Source organism: Megascapheus bottae, chromosome 3 (genome assembly GCF_031878675.1).
Source record: "Megascapheus bottae isolate mThoBot1 chromosome 3, mThoBot2.hap1, whole genome shotgun sequence".
In the NCBI taxonomy this organism is placed as follows: domain Eukaryota; kingdom Metazoa; phylum Chordata; class Mammalia; order Rodentia; family Geomyidae; genus Megascapheus; species Megascapheus bottae.
Genome location: NC_143511.1, coordinates 89,113,800 through 89,132,660, shown reverse-complemented (window position 1 = coordinate 89,132,660; position 18,861 = coordinate 89,113,800). Strand labels below are relative to the sequence as shown.

Genomic DNA, 18,861 nt, shown 5'->3' with positions numbered 1-18,861 from the left:
GCGGCGCCAGGAGACCAGGCCACTCCTCAAGCTCTGGGGTGAGGGCTGTTCCTGCTGCAGTGAGGCTACGAGCAGGTGGGGGTGGGGCGGAGCTCTCATCTTAACACCTCGGCAGATAGTGACACAGCATAGGTGGTCTCCGGAAATGCAGGTGTCCAGAGGCCCACGAGCAAGCCAGTGCCAGAAGTGAGAATGCTCTCCAAACCCTCCGCTTTCACCCTGGCAGGTGTTTCTCAGGAAACCTGCCCCTCCTCTCCGAGAGCTTCTGTCCTGTGCTCTCTAGCTGCCTCAGGACATTTAAGCTGCCTTCTCTCCATTTTGAAGGCAAACATTTATTATCCAGAAGGGAGAAAGGAGGGGTCTGAACTCATCACTCTGATTTATAAAGTCAGCGATTCTGCGGAGCAGTGTGCCCAGTGTTTTATGTTGTCCTTTTACACGTACAATCCATTTTACGACTTGTTTAAGAAAGAGACAGGAAAATGCATGCCCTTCCCCACGTAGGAAATCGACAAGCCCAGTGTCTCCAATCAATAAAATCATATTCTGCTGACTTTGAAGAGGAGGCGGAACTGTCATCTTGGGGGGTGGTGCTCTAACACGGGGGGGGGGGGCTGGGTATGCTCTCTTGGCTGTGCTGCTGATGTGTCCAAAAGTGAGCTGGCACGGTGCAGAAACAGATGGTCCAGGGTAGGGCTGATGCCTCCGTGTGCGTGTGTGTGTGCGTGTGTGTGTGTGTGTGTGTGTGTGCGTGTGCGTGTGTGTTACTAACTTCGTCAGTGCCAGGTCTCAGGTTGGGGGAGGGGCAAGCTGTAGCATCTGCGATTGCCTGTTAGTGAAGCTCAGTGGGGACCGAGTGAGGAGGGGTAGATGGCATCCAAACCAGTTCTCCCTTTGTGCAACATGCAAACCTTCGCAACGCCTCTCCAAAAGGAAGTGGCGGCTGCAGCAGAGATGTAACCCAGTGCCTCCTGGGTGCCGAGGCTGGCAGGCGGCCTGCCACACCTGGTTCTGCGGACCCCACTTGACGACTCGGTTCTACCCCTACACCTTCCATCCCTTGGTCACACCAAATGGGAGCCTCCTTGCCAGCTCAGGTCAGCGCTCACCCATGCCTGCCCTGGATCTGCCCTGGACCCCGCTCTCATCTGCCTGGTTCTCTTCATCCGGAACTCCCCACCATCTTGTTTCCCAATCCCACTGTGAGTAGGGTCAGGCTATGCTTCTTCTCCAGGAAGGCTTCCAGGCGCCTCCTGCCTGTCTCCCCTGCACTTCCTCCAGGCCCGGGCTCTTTACCCTCTATGATGGCTGTGTGAAAGCCCATGCACATGGGCATGGCTTCACCACCTTCCTGGTTCACAAGGTGGATGGGCCCGGGTTATGCCAATGCTGAGTGCTCTGACTCCACTAGGCTCTGACTCAGAGGCTGGGTCCCTGCACCAAGCCCAGACACTGCATGATGGGCAAAGCAAGCGTGGGGACGTGGTGCGAGCTGGGCAGTGCTGCTGCATGGTGGGTAGAGACAGAGCAGGGAGGTGGCGTCGGCTGGACTATGACTCCTGCAGCCTCCTCACCCTTCTTCCTCACAGTGTGGTGGGGAGGGGACAGGGGAGAAGCTCTTCCCCCTCCGCCTGGCCCTGGGCCATCTGAGGACATCAGGGAGGAGAGGCAATCCCTGCTTCATCACCTGCTCCCCCTGGTCAGCCTCTCCTCAGTATTGAGGACCAGAGCTACTTGGGCCTCAGACAGACTGTCTGTGACCCAGAGTACCCGGGGGTCTGACCTGGGTCACACGCTACCCCTGCCTGAGCACTGCCCTCATGAGTCCTGCAATAGAGCCCTCACCTCAGCTCCAACAGCCCTGAGCTCCCCTGCTCCTTCAGTGGCCTCCATCTCCTGCCCTGTCCCCTGGAAGTCTCTCAGGAAGCTGTGCCCCCTTGGCTCCACGGGCTGAATCGTTTTCTTCATATTGGCAGCCCTCTCCCTCACAAAGCCCCAGCTCCTTCAGGCTCACTGGCTGTGCCCCACAAGCTAGCTGTGCCCCCTCCTGGATTCCTCCAGGGCCCACCCCGCTCCCTGGAGGCCCTGCCCTTGTCCTCTGACCCCAGTGGCAGTTCCTCCCCTGCCAGCTCACCTGATTTTTCTAGTCTGTCACTGCATTCAGGCCTCACACCCTAGCTTGCAGCCATGTTTTCACCTTAGCCCCTGTCTCCCCACCCCCCGATGGCCCCCCGCACCATCTGCCCCTGAGCTCCATCCCTCTCCGGGGCTCCAGGGAACCAGCACTGCCTCCCTGACCTCCTCTACTGACTGCCCTGTCCCAGGGCTTAGGGCCGATGATGGGTGCTCGAGCCACCTGAGAGCAGATCACGCTCCTGGACAAGGCACAGGGTCCCCGGTGAGGGTGATCCCCCGATCTCACAGACCTCAGACCCCAGAGGTCTCACCCAGGCCCTGTCAGATCCCCGCACAGCTGCACACAGCCCCAGGGTGGGTGCACGGGTGTCCACCCTGGTTGGCCTTCCTCCAGAATCCCTCCACCCCTCCTCCCCTAGCCCCAACCTAAACTCCAGGGCAGGCAGCACGCAGGACAATCAGAGTGGATGTCTGAAGGCGACGCCACACGGTCTTTTCCTGGTCCCTCAAAGGTTGGCTCTTCCTCCCAGCTCCTCCTCTCTGGATGGCTGGGGTGTTTTGTGTGAGACTGTGCCTCCACCCCACACCATCTGCCTCCTGGCTGCTTCCTGGTGTCACCTATGCTGGGCCTGGGGCTGTGTGACTGATGGGTTCCCAGGCCCCTGCCCTCCAGCAACACTGTGGGATAATTGGGGGGTGAGGAAGTGGGCGCAGGCAGATATTGGCAGAAGCTCCCGCAACAGGGCAGAGTAAAACTGCTTGGAGAAAAGCAATTTGTGAGTATCGTTCTCCCAACAACCAGTCCCATCTAGTCAAGCAATATTTTCTGTATCTCAGAGATCATTTGCTTTCAGGATCAGCCTTACGGAGTCTGTTGAGTCGGGATCGGTTTTCTGATGCCCAGGACCTATAACACAGCGCCTCAGTTCTGCATCCCATCTTAGCTGCTTGAATAATTCACTCACACCAGATCCCAAATTGCTTCTTACCCCACTGTGTGGGCCTCAGCAGGACAGCACGCATGGCATTGTGGGGCGGGGTTGGGGCCACAGCCAGCTTCCTTCCCACCTTCCCTGAAGACTGGCCTTGGGGACAGTGGAGAGACAGCAAAAGACAAGGGATTGTGGGCCAGGCTCCAGCGTCTCCTTTCCAACACACCCCTACACGGGGTGCTATGAGCAAAGCCAAGCCGGTGTATCTCATAGAATCCCAGGCCCTGAAGAGCCTGTTATTGAACAGCAAGGCATTGTCTGGGATTGAGCAAGACCCAGAGTCATACCAGCTCCCACCTCAGAGGGCTGGGAGAGCCATCTCATGGTTGTTGGACTTTTCTTTTACCTTTTTTGATCAGTTGTGGGGCTTGAACTCAGGTCCTGGGTGCTGAGCAATTTTGCTCAAGTAATTTTGCTCAAGATTAGCACTCAACCACTTAGACCCACAGCACCACTTCCTGTTTTTGTAGGTGATTAATTGCAGATAAGAGTCTCACAGTCTTTCTTGCCTGGGCTGGCTTCGAACCACGGTCCTCAGATCTCAGCCTCCTGAGTAGCTAGTATGACACATATGAGTCACCAGCGTGCAGCCATAATGCCTTTTAATGGGTGATAAAGCTGCTGGCATCACAGCCAAGGCCTAGAGACTCACAAACACCATCTGGAGCTGCCTGTTTCTACCTCCTGGTGGGGGGCCTAGAGCTCCCCACGGGGGGAACCTGAGCCCAGAGACCTGCAGGCAGGACCGACCTGCACTGGAGATCTGCCCACAGAATGGAGCTGGGGTCCTGTGCCAGGCTGTCCCTACCCAGTTCCAGGACCAACGGGGACCATAGCTTTTGGGAGCATGGAGCCCAAGGAGGTGTGTCCCCTCCAGTCCCCGCTGAGCCAGGCCAGGAGCTACTGAAGTTTAATTGAATCTTTCCCTTTCCCTCCCTTCTGAGTTAGCACTGGCTCCTCTCACTGACCCCACACAGCCTCTGTTTGTCTTCTTTATTATGACCTGCCACAGCCAATTTAGCAGGGACAACCGTCCAGCCTAAGCGAGACAAACAACCCAGGAGCTGATAGGAAGCTCATCTCTCTAATTAAAGTGGGCAGCAGTGGCCTGTGGCTGGCGGGAGCTGGGGGGGGTTGGGGTGTCCATGTTGCTGATGGACCCCTACGCCTCTCTGCAGCATCAGGACTGTGGGGGGGCTGAGGAGGGCACCTTGCTGGTCCTTCATGAGCAGGAGCTGCTGCCCAGGGCAGGGGCAGGGGCAGGGGGCCCCCGCCAGGAATCACAAGAATTCAATAAGCAGAGATGAAACAAGCAGGCGCAAACAGCAGCCACATCACTCTTGGCGACCTTATTTTCCAGCCCTTAGCAGGAAGGAAAACATCAATAAGGACATGACTGCGCCTTCCTCCCAGTCCGGGCTGGCCATGCTTGGCCTCCCAGGGGCCTGAGTCAGGAGGAGGAGGAAAACAGCTGGGGAGGGGAAGGGTGTGGGGGAGGGCTGGAGGGAGCCTCGGCCCCTTGGGACTCTGGAAACTTGCCAATTAAAACACAACTGGGTGACAGCACACGGGTTTCTCCTTCAAGAGCCCCGGCCTGGTGCCTGGGGACTTTTGTTCCATCTGTAAACGACCCAGCTGCTTCATGCAGACGGTAACTAGTCTCTCCGGGCCCCCTCGTCCTTATCCGCAGAGCACAGGAGGGATAGCAGGGCCTCTGAGGCAGAGTGAGATGCAGTGTCAGGGAGGGAAGCTGGAGTGGGCACAGGTCCCAGAGCCTCGGGCACAGGACTGGCACAGCCTCAGGGCTCTATCGGGCATCTCATCATTCGCTGTAACGCCTGCTGCTTCTGCCAGGCAGCCTTCGGGGTGGAGGCGCTGTGGGACATGGCCGGCCCGAAAGAGCAGGGCGACCTCTGCCGTGCGTCTCCAGCCTGGGGTGTCAGCCAGGCTGCTGAGACCCAGGGCAGATGTGTGTGGTTGACCAGACCTGGGGGGGGGTGTCCCACTCGAGTCTGGCCCCTTCCTTGCTGTGACTCAGGCCTGGCTGGCATGCAGGCGATGGAGGCAGAACTGCACCCCAGAAGCAGGAGACTGGGTGACACTCCTGTGCTGCCTGGGTGACCACGGGCCTCAAGAGTTAGTCAGTTTCCAGGCTGTTCATTCACATGAATGGCAGGGAGTTAATGATATCCTCGTGTGTGTGTGTGTGTGTGTGTGTGTGTGTGTGTGTGTGTGTGTGTGAAAGGCAGCAGGATAAAGGTCACCTGGAGGAAAGGTCTTCTCCCCAGAGGCAGAGGCGATGTCCCACCCTCGGCTCCGGCTCCCTTGGCTAGGCCCTCACCTCGCGGGCCGCGGTGACTCACTGGCCCTGGAGCTGAAGGATCAGGCCAGACCCGGGCTGCACGATTCTCTCGGACCTTCTGCTGCCTGCTGTGGAATGACTAAGAAGCCGTGACTCACGGGCTGGGGACAGCATGCACACCTTGTCCAGCCAAGGGCAATGACAGTGCAGCCCAGTCTGGCAGCTTGTTTATGGCCAACCTAGCTACCTGTGGGCCGGGACTGGCTGGCGGGTGAGCCATTGTCTGTGTCCCTTTGCACCAAGGGGAGACGATACCATATCCGGCTGGTAGGGTGACCTGTGTGCAGATGTGTGGAACCTGACCTGGCCTGAGAAACCCAGCTGGCTCTAAGAGCGGAGTGCCGGATCAGAACGACAAGGAGCTGGCTAGCAAGGAGTAGGACACTCTCTCTCCAAGGGCATATCTGCCTTCCTGTGCCCAGATGAGATATTTGCCTTCCCAGATCCAGCAGGGTATTCTCTAAACAGCCCAAATATTCCCGATGGCTCGGCTCTCACTGGGGCCATCACATTCCAGTTCTTCAAAGAGAGCCAGGTGCCAGTGGCTCACCCCCCCTAACTACTCGAGAGGCTGAGAACTAAGGATCATGCTTCGAGGCCAGTCAGGGCAGGAAAGGCCCTGAGACTTATCTCCAATTAACCACTGAAAAGCTCGAAGTGGACTATGGTTCAAGTGGCAGAGTGTCACCTTGAGTGGAAAAGCTACAAGACATTATGCAGGCCCAACGAACGGTAGCAGCGGAGGGTAAAGAAAGCATCTTGACCTATATGGTGAGGCCTTCCTGGGGTGTCAGGGTGCCTGGAGCCACAGGGCAAGGTTCCCAGGGCAGTGCCAATCACAAACGCAGGAAGAGAGGTCTAGAAACAGAGCAGGGTGGAAGGTTTGGTGGGGGAGAAATCAGTAAGTCGTCATGGGATAGCCCTGGGCCAAGATAAAACTGGTTCCACTTCACTCTGCCGAAGCCCAGAGGCCCAGGCAGTCCTGACACAGGCAAGAAGTCTGTATGTTCCGGAAAGAGCCTTACAGCCACGAGGAAGGCAACAGGACAGTGACTCAAAGGCCCAAAGCATTCAAAGCAGTTTGACTGCATAAAATACATAGAGAGAGACTGCATCTATCTATCTATCTACCCACCATCCCCCAAATCAAGAGATGAATGACAAACTTAACAATATTTACAGAGTTCTAAAGGGTAGTAGCCCACACATTGAAGGAGCTCTTTGGGGAAAGCCCAGGCACCTCAAAAAAGAGAAGGTCATGGAATCTCTGCCTCAGCCAGTAGCTGAGCACGGTGGCAAGTACCTGCAATCCTAGCTTTCTGGGAGACAGAAGTCAGGAAGATCACAGTTCCAGACCAGCCCTGAATGAAGAAGAAGAAGAAAAAGAAGAAGAAGAAGAAGAAGGAGAAGGAGAAGGAGAAGGAGAAGGAGAAGGAGAAGAAGAAGAAGAAGAAGAAGAAGAAGAAGAAGAAGAAGAGAAGAAGAAGAAGAGAGAGGAGGAGGAGGAGGAGGAGGAGGAGGAGGAGGAGGAGGAGGAGGAGGAGGAGGTGGAGGAGGAGGAGGAGGAGGAAGAGGGAGGAGGGAGGAGGAGGCGGAGGAGGAGGAGGAGGAAAAAGAAGAGGTAAAGGAAGAAGAAACCCAATTTTATGAGATCCCATCTTGATCTTGTCATAGAAAGATCGTAGTCCAAACTTACCTTGGCAAAGAAATAAAATCCTATTTCAAAAATAATAAGAAAAAAACAGAAAGGGCTGGAGAGGTTTGGCTCAAGTAGCAGAGTGCCTGGCTAGCTAGCACAAAGGGCTGAATTGAAACCCCAGTCCAAAAAAAAAAGAGATGGAACAGATAAAAATTGGACAAAAATAAATAACAAACTGAAAACTCACAGCAAATATGGCCACTGGAATGGCCACGTTAAATATAACTCTCCTGCTGCCTTAAATGCCCTGCCCTGCCCTGCCCTTGCAAATGTATGCCTGGTGACGGCTGAATCCCTGGGCTTCCATGCTCCCCCAGGCAGACAGCACCCCGGCACTGACCGCTGCCCTCAGCTCGCTGATGGAGTGTGAAAGGCCCCACACTTGCATCTCCCTACTTCCTGCCCCAGCAGGACCTCGGGCTCCCACAGACACAAAGATGTGCCACTCAGGAGTGGGGAATCCCCCAGAAAATCAGGCAAATTCTGGACCCAGCTGTAAACAGAACCCGTGGCTCCATTCTGATCTCTGAGCACCCCGAAGAATGGCCAGGGCTTGATTCCAGGCCAAACTTTTAATAAAGAAAATTCATCTGCAGATGTTCCATCAGCCAATATATTGGGTTATTGGAATCCTGGAGATTTAGTGGCAGGCGGTTATTTTATTTGCTCTCTGGATGGAATCATTTTTCTTACGTATTTAATCTCCTGGAGGAATATTTTCCCTAGCAAATAGTCAGACTGAGACAGCAAATCCATGCCGGACCTATCGGGTCATTATTCTGTCTTCCAGCGACTCGTAGGACAGGTATTTGTACGTTTGTATTTTATTGTGTCATTAAGGAGAAATTAGGCAGTCGTCAGCCCATAATGACAGCTTGTAATTACAGACCAGTGCGCCTGATGCAGCTTGGACAGGGCTCCAGCACACCGGGAACGAAAGTTGGTGAACTTGCTCCTGAGTCCCAGCTTCATTCAAATACAGGAATTTCTTAGTAATAAGCAGCGCCGATGTCCCCTGGCGGGGGATTTCATCTGCTGTCTCACTTCACGAGCATTTGAAACATCCAAGTATGAAATGCCTCCCACTCCTCCAAGGTCTAATTGGAAGCTGGTGCTGCTGTAGGGCAAAAGGGCTGCCGTGTGCTCAGGGAGCACAGGTGAGGCCAGAATGAAGGATTAGCTGTCCCCCCCCCCCCCCGGGTCGTGTGGTGGCAGATGATGGTGGGGAAAGGGGGTGCATTTAAAGAACCATGCTGTTTCAGAGGCCCAAATCCCAGGTTGTAGATCCTGAGACAGGGCCGGGGGGTTAGAGGAAGGGCAGGCTCTCTGGAAGCAGGGAAGCCAGGAGGAGGGTCAGCAGTGGGAGGCAGGAGGGCTCTGTCCAGAACGGGACTGGGCGGGGTGGAGCATACACACCGTTCCTCACGGCAGCTCTGGCCGCTCATGGTCACCTGCCGCCCAACGGCGAGGAAGGGTCCTCAGGACCCTGTGGCTGCACGAGTGGCTGGCTGAGCTCTCCATCTTTATCCTGAACCTAGCTACCTGGGCCAGGGCCACACAACCAAGCTGGACAAGGCCCCCAAAGCCCGTGGCTGTCCCTGCCCAGGCAGCTTCAATGCGGACCAGGGAACTGGTCCTTGGCTGGCCCCCAGTCCACAGCACGCCGGTCAGCACCGATGTCAGCGATCTCCACGCCTCCTGTCCCCAGTGCCCTGCTGGGTGCCTGGGTGCCGGCTACCTCCCCACGGTGGAGGCTGGAAACCCGGGGAGTCTGTTTGCCCACGGGTTGGTGCACAAGCCCCTCACTGCTGTACTGCTGAGAAGAGCCACTGCCAGCAGTGGAGGGGGTGGGGAGAGCGAGGCGACGAGCAGACCCCCAGCAGCCATGAACCCCACCAGGCAGCCTTTGGGTTAAGTGTGGGGTAAAGAGCGATTCCACGCCGTCCGTCTCCTCTCTGGCTGGTGTGAACCCCCTGACTATGGCGTGTCCTGCAGGCACCCCTGGGCCTGCTTAGACGCACGGCTTCCTCAGGCAGTCATGCTTTAGGATCTTTGGGGTTCCACTGAGGGCTGCCCAGATCTTGATGAGATGGGTACAGGGTAGTTTGCTTGCTCTAGTATTTGCTTTTGGGGGGGTGGGGGAGTCCCTGCCGGAGCCACAGATTACATCAGTGAGCCCCGGTGAGCCCCGCTCCTCCCACTGAGGAGAAGGGTGAGGGCACAGGAGTGGAGGGCGGGTCTCCTGGTCTGAAGGGCACCTCAGATTCACCCAAGGCAGTCCAGATATAAGTGTGCGGTGGGAGGCTCTGGCCACGTGGGAGCATGCCCACGACGCCCCCGGGGAAGTCTGTGAGAATCTAGAACCCCCCAGAAATGACCAGCAAAGCCAAAACAGCTCCTAATATTTTTATTGTTCCTTAGATAACTGGAGAGTACAAACTTGCCCTCTTTTTTTTTTTTTTTAATTTTAAAAAAGACCTTTCCACACACGGTTGCCCTCATGGATTCCCATCCCGTCGGAAACTAAAGTTTCCCAAGCCCTTCCCATCGCGGATACACAGTCAGGTAACGTAAGGAGGAGAATGCCTTCATGACCATCCACATGGAGTTGACTACGTCTCTATAAGGGCGAACACTGATGTGTTTTCATCGTTATTTTTTTACTTTTTAGAAACAAAAACCATCCACGTATGAATCCAAACTACAGCATTGCATTACAGCATTCGTTGCATAAACTGAACGCACGGAGTTACCACCTCAAGAATAACAGACACACATTGCACGACACAGCTACAGGGTACGAAGTCCAAACAACGTGGCACAGCAGCCCCTCTACACACACCCACCGTCGGTTCAGGAAATACTAGACATGGGTTCAGGAGCTACCAGGAATCTCGGCACAGTTAATCTAAGAGACAACAACAACGGCAGTTGGGATGGTGTGTGGGTTCAACCAGCCTGTCCCTGAGCAGGCACGGCCCGCCCGGGTGGGGGTTCTGAGGGAGACATGAGGCCATCACAACTATCAGTGCCAACCACGACCTAAAGACACGTCCATGCGATCCTAACAGGGTTGTTCTTGGGTGAAAGTGGCCAACAACAGTCGTTGCCTTATTTCTTTAGTATGGTATTTGACCAGAGAGGAACTGGGGTGTGGGGAGGGTGCTGGAGAGAACCAGGGGGCCTGGGGGCTGCAGTTCCAGCTGCAAGTACAGGGGTTTCTTCTGCAATCTATGGTCTTGCGGCTACCAGCGGGAGGAAGGCGGAGGCGGTGCCGTCCCCGGGCTGCAGAATCTCCACGTCAGTCCTCGTCAGTATTCTCAGTACGCTTTTGGTAGCTGGCTCACGGGAGGGTCCTCAACCGGGGAGGCCCTGGACCCTTGGCACGGGGGCAGGAGAGGAGCTACAACTCATCAGAGCGGATGACGTGGAAGAGGGTGACGTTGTAGAGGGTCTGGTGTCCGTTGTTCCAGGCATACAGCGCGCGGTCCTTGGGGTTGTAATCCAGCATGGAGATGTGGGAGTACTTGTTCTGGAAGGGGATGTCGATGTACTCGTAGGTGGAGGCGTTGGTCTGGTAGGCGTAGTGGACCTTGGTGCCCCCCGAGTAGCCGTTGGTGACGTACAGGGTCCCGCAGATGATGAAGGCCTCGCCGGCGCTGCGCTTGGGGTAGCTGGTGTTCCAGGTCTGCAGGATCTGCAGCGAGACCGGGTCCAGCTTGCTGATGACGATGTTGCCGGCGTTCTGGTTGGTGGCGTAGACGGCCCACAGCCCGTTCTCGTCCACCATGAGGTCAATGTCCGAGTGGCCGCCCCAGGCGTAGTGGTACATGTTGTTGTAGCCCGCGTAGTCCAGGCTGCGGGTCTTGAGGATTGTCTCGGTCTTCAGGTCAAATCTGATGATGATGTGGCTCTGGAACTTGTTGAAGTAGATGGAGCCGTTGTAGACCACCTGCCCTGTGCCCGACCAGGGGTGCGGGAGGCGGTGGGAGGTGAAATTGTCTGTGTTCATGAAGTCCACCATGGACTTGTACTCGCGGACAAAGCGGTTGTTGTGGTAGCCGTCCATGTACCAGACCTGTGGAGAGAGCACAGCTGGTCAGTGCTCCCAGAGAGCCTGGGGGAGCACGGGGGGGGGGAGAGGACGTGGAGCGGCTGGAGGGCCGCGCCCTCTGAGCGTCTGCGGGGGCAGGAGCTGAAGCCAGGCGTGGTGGCATCCTCCTGTCATCCTGGTACTGGGGAGGTGGGAGATTCCAGGCCAGGCCTCCCTGTCCCCCACAAAAGGCTCACGAATATCCCACCCTCCCTCCAGATCCATGAGACTTTGTTCAGAAGGGACAAGATGGTTCTCCTGCCAGAGAAAGGATCTTCCAGGATGAGGAAAGGATGCCAGGATGCCGTGTTGGGTGGGGTAGGGACAGGAGCGCTGGCCCCGAGGTCACACCTGCCTACATGGAGCCACTCTGCAGTCCATGCCTGCGGGGGGGTGGGGGGAGACAGGGACCTGCTGCACCCCCAGATGCAGCCCTCCTCTGCTTGGGGTGTCGCCAGGATATGGGGTGGCAGTCACATGTTCACTCTGTACCCTGGCTGAGGGCCTGGAGAAGGGAGTCCCATGCCTGCAGGGACCCCCAGGCACAGGTGACAGAACTGAGCAGGGCACGGCGTCCGGGCCGGCAGGGACAGATGCTCACACGCCAGGTAGCTCTCAAGGTCGCTGGGAAAGGCTAAGGGGACACAGGGGCAGGAGGCCTCTCCACCTGCCAGGCCGCACCGAGGTCTGGACGGAGTCATCCCATCTGCCGCTGGGATGCTGTGAATGTAATCACGGGACTCAGGCCCAATCCGGGGAGGGGTGCTCGAAGAAGCACGGGGGCCTCGCAGAAGGCAGGCTCCGGCTGTCCAAATCAAGCAAGATAACAAACACAGTGGAGGTCCAGGTCTGGGGGAGCAGAGAATGATTTCCGACAATTGCTTCGATGCCAGTTAACCTGAGAACTGTCTAGACTTTGAACCAAACACTTTACGCATTTCTAACCAATATGGGAACAAATGAGAATGCAGGGCAGTTAGCAGAGGAAATCTGGCAGCTAATGCTGCTCCCCGGGTATCTGTCTGGCAATAAGACAGCTGCTTTATCCATCAAGAGCTCTGGAAGCTGCAGGAGAGATTAAGGATTCAGCTCCCAGGCTTGGCATGACACATGTGATAAAAATTAAAAAAAAATCATAACCTTGTTCCTGAGACATCCATTCAGACGCTCAAAGGCAGATGTGCTTTTGTGTTTTTAATGAGATTTTTGTAAAAAGAAATAATAATAATAAAAAAACCCTGGGTCTCGTTTTAGGCTATTATCTCTCTCTCCTCCTTCAGACCAGCGCTCAGTGAGGTGGGGCTAAAGGGGTACAAAAGCCCTTGATCCTGTGGTTACAGTGGGCCTGCCCCTACCCTTCAACCCCTCTTCCTGCCTGCTTCAGCTTCCAAGAGTCCCCTCCCAGCTTTCCCAGGCCCATCTCCACAAGTGGGCCTTGATACCTAAGAGCTGAGGGGTCTAGCACCTTGGGGGGCACAGCTAGCCGTACCAAATCACTACGGATCTTTCCATGAGTTTCTCTTCCACTGATGCCAAAGGAGACACGAAGTACAGTGCCTTCTGAAAACATAGTTCAGGACCAGGGCCTGAGTGTCCAAAGGCTCTGGGCTGGCGGTGGCTCAGAAAAGGTGACTGGGGAGTCCACCGCCAGAGTACATGGTATATACACCCCCAGCTCTCCCCAGGTGAACCTGTCCAGTCTCCAGGGTGCTAGGCCCAAGGGCCTCGGGACAAAGAAGCCAGTGCAGTGGTCACGGAGACTACTCTCAGTCCTGTAGTTCGGGGCGGAAGGGGGGGGCAGGCTCCCAGGTCTGATCTGGCCTTGCCTCACCAAGCAGGTACCATCCACAGGCACAACTGACAGAGAAGAAGGGTTTCCAGTCTTTAACACCGCGACACCCACGTCCAGGCCACCCCTCCTGCCCCTCCTTCCGCCACAGAGAGCTAAGCATGTCTGGAGGTCACCGGATGGGTGCAGGCAAGTGGACTGCGAGGCTCCCAAGCCTCTGTGCCCAGCTCCAGGTCACAGTGGCCCCCAGGACCCCAAATGCAGGGATAGCCGTGGATGTCATCAGGAAGCAGCTCTACAGACTGGGTGGGGGGGTCAGACGGCCCGCAGTGGCCCAGCTCCAAAGTCTGGGGGCTCACGAACCCATAGGGGAGCCCCTGAACCAGCCCTCCTCCTCCGGGGTCCAAGCGCAGCAGTGCATGGACACACGACACAACCCCAGCAGCGGCCGGCAGGGCCTGGGGACACAGCAATATGTCCATTGCCCTGGCCTGGAGTGAGCCTGCCTGTCCTCTACCCGCCCATCAAGTCCTCTGCCAGAGGAGAGAAAACAGCTCCGGCCCTCCCTTCCCTCTCATGAGCTCTTGCACAGGTCCACTGAGGACCGGCCACCTAGCAGCCCACAGTCTCCCCGCATCCTGCCTGCTGCCCAGGCTCACGTGCTGGTCCTTCCTGGGGGAACCAGGCGTCCTGACTATGTTTCGGTGAGGTGGACATGGAGGTCCAGGGCAGACCTGGTGGGGCGTCTGTTCCTGCTATCAATCGGAACTTCCTTACCAACAAATCCAGGGCCTTGAAGATGGAGCGCAGGGAGGCGCCCAGCAACACTATTTTGGAAAGGCTTTCCCCGGGAATTTAGGCCCTGGGGCCTGGCAGGAGTCTGCCACGTGTCCTTCCGTGAGAACTGCTAACATCAAGGAGTCGGAGGCTGGGAAGATGCTCCAGAAGGAGCTGTTAGTGGAAGGGGAGGAGCGAGGGAAGTGGAGACAGATCAACCTCCAGAGCGCCCCACTTCTGAAGTAGGCACATTCGGGAGGCGTCTGGGCTGCTCGTGCTGCACACGGGCACAGCCTGGTGCATTCTAGATAAGCATCATAGGATGGTGGTAAGCATTGGAAGGCTCTGGCACTGTGCAGGTGACAGGAACATTTTAGGAATTACACCCCCACCCCTTGAACACGGGAGGGCAGGAGGGTCACGTGGCTCCTTTTCTGATGTGAACTGGGCCTGTGGTCTCTGCCACAATCAGAGTGACTGGGAGCTTCAAGATTCGGGGAATGGGTTTCTGGGGCTTCCGGGGCGTGGCACAGCCTGACCAGGAGCTCCTGCTTCGGGACGGGTGCTCAGCCAGGCCCTACAGACCCTTCTCCTCCTCGAACTCACGTGACCCAGGCCAGGCCTCTGTCCAGGGCCTTCCCCAGGGGATTCGAGAAACCATCCTGAGCACACAACTGGCTCTTTACGGTAGACAGACAGAAGGCTGATGCAGGCAGCCTTGCTCAGCTCAGTACCCGGGCAGGACTGCCAGTGGCTGGCACAGCCCTCAACATGCACACCAGTGAGGGGTCCCCATGTGTGCCTCTCCCCTACTCTCGGCTACACCCCGCTCCCCCTTCCCCTTGACGGTGGCCTGCTCTGAAGCCGCTATGGAGGGCTTCCCCCCAGCCTATTGTGGAGAGTTATTGATCTCCTGTGTATGTGTGATCAAAATTGGACAGGAGATTGAAAAAGATCAAAATATTACTGGTCCAGATCAATGGCAGAACCAGGCCATGTGCCACTTAGCAGGCTAGAAGACCAGGCCACTGCGGGGAGTGGGTGGGCTTGGAGGGGCACCTGACAGTGACCCCTGCTAACAAGCCAGTGCCCAGCGCCCCCTCTTCCTGTTCCACCAGCCCTCCACAACAGCCCTACCTCCCTGCCCCCCCACCAGGTCTTTCTCACCATCCTTCCATCGGCCACCAGAGCCTCCTTTCCTAGTAGGCAATTGAGTCATAAAGCAGAAAATAGATGTCTAATTAGCCACAGCCCCCAGGGGTGCCCTCAGGACAGCCTTGTCCTGCTCTGGAGAGCAACCAGGAGCCTGGGGCCTCTGCATGTGCAGAAAAGATCATTTAACTGGACCCTCCACAGCATGGGACCCGAGGCCAGCCCCGGGTGGGGCTGCAGAGCCAGATCCAGTCAGCAGGCTCCCCACAGCACCAAGGCAACCAGCTCCCCCCTCAGACCCCTACCCTGCCCGAAATGATTCATGGCTGGATGGTTTGCCTGAGCGGTGCTGCGGCAGGGAGGGGAAGACTGCAGGAGGAAAGTGAGGAGGGCCCTGGAGCCTCAGGAGGCACCCCAAGGCTCAGGCTCAGCCAGGATGACAGGCACAGACACCCCCGCCTGAGGCCAGGCACCAGCTCCCAGCCAGCCCTGGGCAGGGCGCGGTCCTTCTGCCCAGCAGCTGGGAGCTGCCCCCTCATCTCCCCTGAGAGATGGATGCTGGCGGGAGCTTGGAGGGAGCTGGGAGGGGGCTCCTGGGGAGGCCCTGGCACTGGGTCAGCGAGCCCAGGCTCCACGCAGATGCCACCGTGCCCGGTGCCCCCCGGGCTGCTGGTGGAGCGTCTGCTGTCACGGCCTCTGTCTTTATTTCCATCTGATGACAATCACCACGCGGCTCTGCGGTGGGAAGCTGCCCCACTCCCAGTAGAGGTGTGCTTGGGGGCGGGGGGACGAGGAATGGAGCCACAGCCAATGACACCAGATTAATTAAAATGTTAGGAGCCTTCCCAGCCTCAGCCAAGCGTGGAACTAACCCTTTCCTACAAATGCTCCAACATTCGCAGCTGTCAACCCCAGGCAAGGTTCAGGGGTGTGACAGTGGGGTCCCCACCGCACCTGCATGATTACGTCTGCCTAGCCCATCTCCTCGGAAGGACCACTTCTGGTTTCTGGTACCAGAGGTACACGTACACGGCGGAAATCTCAGGGCAGGCAACTTAGCCAGGCACACCATTCCAGCTCCCCGCAGGCAAAGTTTGAGACCCTCGCACTCCCCACCCCTTCTTCACAGGTCCAGAGGAGGGGCTGAGAGCACTCATTCTCTAACCATCCTGTAACCCTTGGAAGAAGAGGCAGGGGAAGGTGCCCAGACCTCTGCCTGTGAGAGTCAGTCCAGCCACAGTGACCAGGGTCACATGGTACCAAAGGACAGGGATCAAACTGCTGGCAGCTTCCCTGCCACCTCTGGAGGGAGCGTCTCTGTCCCAGAGCCACCCAGCCAGGAGCTGATGTCTGCATGTATCCAGCAAGAGACAGGCAGACATTCTCTGCCCCGGATATGGGCCCCCCACCTCCCAGCCCCAAGGCTGAGCGCCAAAGAGCCGGGGTCTGGGCAAGAGAAAGTAACCCAATCCCTCTCTGCTTCTGAGGCTTGCCCAGGGGTGACATGCCTAGGAAAAAGAACAGGGCTTCTTCTTGAATCAAAAGGGAACACCAGCCATGAAAGGAATGGCAAATGAAATACAAATGAGATGTCATTAAAACAAGAAAGGCCTAATGGATGCTCTCTCCCGGGGGCTCAGGCAGCAATGTGATTGGCTGGGAGGTGGGCACTCTGAAGAAACGGACTCACAGCCCAGCCCAGCACATGGCAGAGCCAGGCCTAAGGCAGACTGGCATCATCTTCTCTGTGGATGCCTGGCTCTACCCTTTGGTCACCCACCCTGCTGCCCATGAGTCCCGAGTTAGCACCCGGGCTGGAGAAAGGGTCTGGGGAGGGGCTCCCCAAAGTCTTCCCAGGTTGAAGCCCCAGGAGAGCTGCCTGAGTGCTGGCATGGGTAGCTAGGGTGAAGATGGAGACCAGTCTGCCCGACCTCTGCTCCAGTGGACCCCGGAACACGATAAGGAAACACTTACCCTGTTGTCACCTTCTGGGGCCAGTGGGTCTGTCATCCAGGACCCGAACCTTGAGCCAGAGGTCTTGACAGTCACCGGGTCACTAATGCCAGTCAACTTGCCGCAGGCTAGAACAAAGGGCACAGTAGTCAGGTCTGGGAAACTGGGGCCTCTGCCCATCCCACCATGCCACTGGCTGGATCACCAGTGCCAAGTGGCTGCCTCCTTTCCCCTCCAGGGTGGGCACTGCTGGCCACAGACAGATGCAGGCCCTGCCACCAGCCCCAGGAGACAGAGAAGCCAGGCCTCCCTCTAAACCAAGCAAGGGAGGGCGGGGTGGGCCATCTTCCTTGAAGGGCCCTGACCAGTGGGCCTGGGGTCAGGGGGCCAGAGCAGCCCCTATGGGAGAGAACTCAGCCTCAGCGAGACTCAATCTTCTCTGGAAGATGGGACAGCAACAGGACAGCCTCTTGAGGCTGCATCGCAGATGCAGTTAGGCTCCACTCTAGACACAGGACCAAGGCAGGCTTCCCCTCACACAGCCCAGGAGGAAGGCTGGTGAACACCCAGCTGGGAGCTGGTGGGCTTTTCTCCCCAGCCGCAGGTCCAGAGCACATGAAGATGGCTGGAGACTGTGCAAGGGATGTGGGGGCTGTGGCCCAGAGCTCTCTGCCCGGCCCAGCCTGCTGCCCCCTCCTGCAGCCCTGGGGCTTCCAGCTAGCTTAGACCTGGAGGGGCACCATACCACTCAGAGATGCCACCCCCTCCTGCAGCCACATAGCTCTTCCACCATACAGGAACCCCAGCCTGCTCAGGCAGGTGAAGTGCTGCCACGCTGGGGGCAGGGGGTGGAGGGGGGAGGCAGTGGGCTCCTACCCTGCAAATACACCCCAAAAAGAACCTCTAATGTCCTTTTCCCTCTCCCTCCAGGCCTCCTAAGTCTACAGGCCCCCTCCAGGGCTACCCCATTAGCGTATGTACACAGCTGTCTGCAAAGTTCAGAAGAGATCCAGTGCTTATCCAAGATTGTCAGTGACTTAACCTGAGGACCAGGATAATCCGCACAGCAGAGGGTCAGGCCTGCAGGGCAGGCCTGGCTCACTCAGCGCCAACCCAGGATCTGAAGTGGACTGAGCTTGTGGGCACAGCTAGGGTGGCAGGGGGAGGGGAGGAGGGGGTTCGGGGCAGTGGAAGGCTTGCAACAGCCTGTTGCAAGCAGAAGGAAATCCAGCGCAGAGCCCAGATTTCCAGATTGGAAGGCAAGTGCCACTCTGCAGCCCTCCCTGCTCCAGGGAGACACCCAGCTGTGCCCCCCCACTGCTGGGAACAGGGGTCTGCCTGGCTCTTCACCAACCCCAAGGTGCATTTGCTGTGTCTCTGTGCGCACCAGCCCCACTCTGAACCAACTTTGGTCTGGAAAGAGACAGGGCAAAAAAGGAGCCAGGAGGATGGGGTGATGGGCAAGGTTTAGCAGAGCGGATGGGGCCTCAGCGGGAGAAATACGTTCTTGGAAATCTCCCGGGTGAGTCCAGGACCAAATCTGGTGAGGGATTTGGGTGGGGTTGGCGTCCTGTGGAGGAGCGAGGCCCAGGGCGGGAAGAGGGTCCAAGCTGGACTCCACCCCACCGCCAGCCTTCCTGCTTTGCGTGTATTGATGGGAGCAGGCTGGACCATGGAGAGACAGCTGCTCCCCCTGAACACGGTGTCCCACGCGGCCGACTTCCCTGACAGCTCTTTCCAGTCCCTCCCTGTGGTCCAGAGAGAGTCAAGATGGCACTGTGGACTTTCTACGGAACGTGAGCCAAGCCTTCCCACCCAGGCTTGCACTTCCCCCAAGACCTCGCCCTGACCCCGCTCCACCCCGGTGAGCTGCCAGGTGTCCCCTAATTTCCCCAGACCTCACTGCTG

General features: G+C 57.3%; 1 protein-coding gene across 2 annotated transcripts in view; it reads right to left on the bottom strand.

Annotated features, from left to right (window-relative positions):
• Positions 1–9,580: 9,580 nt before the first annotated feature.
• Positions 9,581–18,861, bottom strand: part of Olfm1 (olfactomedin 1) — a 31,334-nt gene continuing 22,053 nt past the window's right edge. For both annotated transcript variants that reach the window (XM_090330905.1, XM_090330904.1), the window contains exons 5-6: positions 16,975–17,081; positions 9,581–11,267 (exon numbers count right to left, since the gene is read on the bottom strand). In XM_090330905.1, the coding sequence (XP_090187031.1) occupies positions 10,593–11,267; positions 16,975–17,081 (782 nt within the window). In that variant the 3' untranslated portion in view covers positions 9,581–10,592. The remainder of the gene's footprint in view (positions 11,268–16,974; positions 17,082–18,861) is intronic.